The 1,949-nt window shown below is 44.8% G+C and overlaps 1 protein-coding gene across 1 annotated transcript in view; it reads left to right on the forward strand.

Annotated features, from left to right (window-relative positions):
• Positions 1-1,949, forward strand: part of zeb1 (zinc finger E-box binding homeobox 1) — an 85,263-nt gene that overhangs the window by 58,756 nt on the left and 24,558 nt on the right. Inside the window, exon 2 of the mRNA XM_015375529.1 lies at positions 1,574-1,729. Coding sequence (XP_015231015.1) covers positions 1,574-1,729 — 156 coding nt within the window. The remainder of the gene's footprint in view (positions 1-1,573; positions 1,730-1,949) is intronic.

Raw genomic sequence — 1,949 nt, forward strand, 5'->3', positions numbered from 1 at the left:
TTGATTTTTTTTCTTCAGTTTTGTGAAGAACGAAGACAGATTTCTATATTACGTGGACGAAAGTGAAGCGCATGTTTGAGATAATACAGTTCATAAAACTCCAGCAGAAAAATAAACGTAAAAAAAAATACATTTGAAAAAACAGTGTATATAACATTCAAGAAAATAAAACGATTAAAAAACTGAAAAAACTTTTTAAAAAATGTAATCTAAGAAAAAAAGCAGAATATTTTCTTGACCTTTTTCCATTTTCATTAATTATATTTAGAATCCATGTTTTTCACGTTTCCATTAAGAAAACTGATGTTTTTTCCCCCAAGTTTTGATTTACAAACCATGTTTTTTGCTTGCAACAATATTGGAACAAAAGTAACCCCATACAAAACAGCTCAGGTGTAAAACGGATAGAATGGAGAACATCTATCTGTGGCATTTTATCTGGAATTCAAAACGATGCATATTTAGCTGCCTTTCTTCAGTAAAGTGCAGATTTATAGTTTGTGGTGCAAAAACATTGTGAGCTAGGATTCTCACACCTAAAATAATAAAAGCTGAGGGTGAAACAACCCCTCCTGATGAAACCTGATAGGATTTCATGACCATCAAGAATGGCTCAACAAATAACAGAGCATCTCCCTCCATGGCCGCCGCCCCCCTCCTCAGGCTGAACCACGCAGGTCCAACAGAGGCGGCTGTAACGACCCGGTCGGCGCTTAAAGAGAGGGAGAAACCCTCCCAAACTGTTCTCATTGATTGAAACGTAGGCTTACAATTCTCCCTGATACGCCTCCTCCTTCAGCCTCTTCAGAAAGAGGTGGGCGACGAGGTAGAGAATAAATAAAAAAAAATACTACGCTCAGGTGCTTTGTACTGGCATTCAGTGAGTGAATGCAGGTGGTGTGTGGATGTGAGAGGTAGTTGGAGCGCTGGCAGCCCGGGCCCTCTGCTGACTGAGCGGCTCTCACTGGAGAATTGATTTGGCCTCTGAGAGGATCTGTAGCTCTCTCAGCGGAGCAGGGGGAGGCGGGAGGGAGGGAGAGGAGGGGGAGGCAATGAAAGCCCAGGTGGAATCGAGAGACGGAGGGAAATGAAAAGAAGACGCGGGAACAACAAACGCACACGTAGCTGAAAAAAATAAAAAAAAAGAGTGTGTGAGGAAAATGTCCTCCCTGTAATAACCCCCGTCTCTCCAGCCCATAACACGGGCGACCACATCACACCGCCTCCCACGCAGCGCTGAAACCAGTGAGTCTGCACCACTGGGTGAGACGTCTCTCTAAAGGCCCAGTTCACCAGGTTGTTGGCGTCTTAGCTGGTTTATTCCGCCCTTTTGTTCCCCCCTCCATGGAGGTCACTTCAAGTTTCATCTCATCTGCTGCAGTTGTTTAATCACTGCCCCCTCTGCAGTCCCTTTTTTAATCGTTCTGACATTAAAACAGCAGGCTACATGTATTTAACCTGGACAGACTTTAACCTTTCACTCCCAGCACTCATAATTACAGAAAACACACACAGGTGTTTATAAAGCAGAGCGTCTGGTTAATCAGAAGTCTCCTTGTTTCTTGTCGCGCAGTGACCAACTACAACAATGTGCTGGAGGCGGGCTCGGAGTCGGACGATGAGGACAAGCTGCACATCGTGGAGGAAGAAGGCAGCCTGGCAGACGGGGCAGACTGCGACAGCACCCTGCCAGATGACGAGCACCCGGGCGTGCCCAGCTGGGACCCAGGTGAGACCTCACTGCAGCCTGAGACGCCAACAGGGCCGTTAGTGCTCCTAACTTTATCAATTTTCCCAGGTGAACCACACATTTGCATGTATTTCCTGTGTTTGGCCAACATAGAGAGGTGGAACTGACTCAGGACTTCCTTTCTTTACCAGTTTTTTACATATGCATAGATATACCTACAGATATATATACAGAAGAGCTATATGTGTATATATTTTAT

This window comes from Cyprinodon variegatus, unplaced genomic scaffold, assembly GCF_000732505.1.
Source record: "Cyprinodon variegatus isolate N-32 unplaced genomic scaffold, C_variegatus-1.0 Scaffold120, whole genome shotgun sequence".
NCBI classification, from domain to species: Eukaryota; Metazoa; Chordata; class Actinopteri; order Cyprinodontiformes; family Cyprinodontidae; genus Cyprinodon; species Cyprinodon variegatus.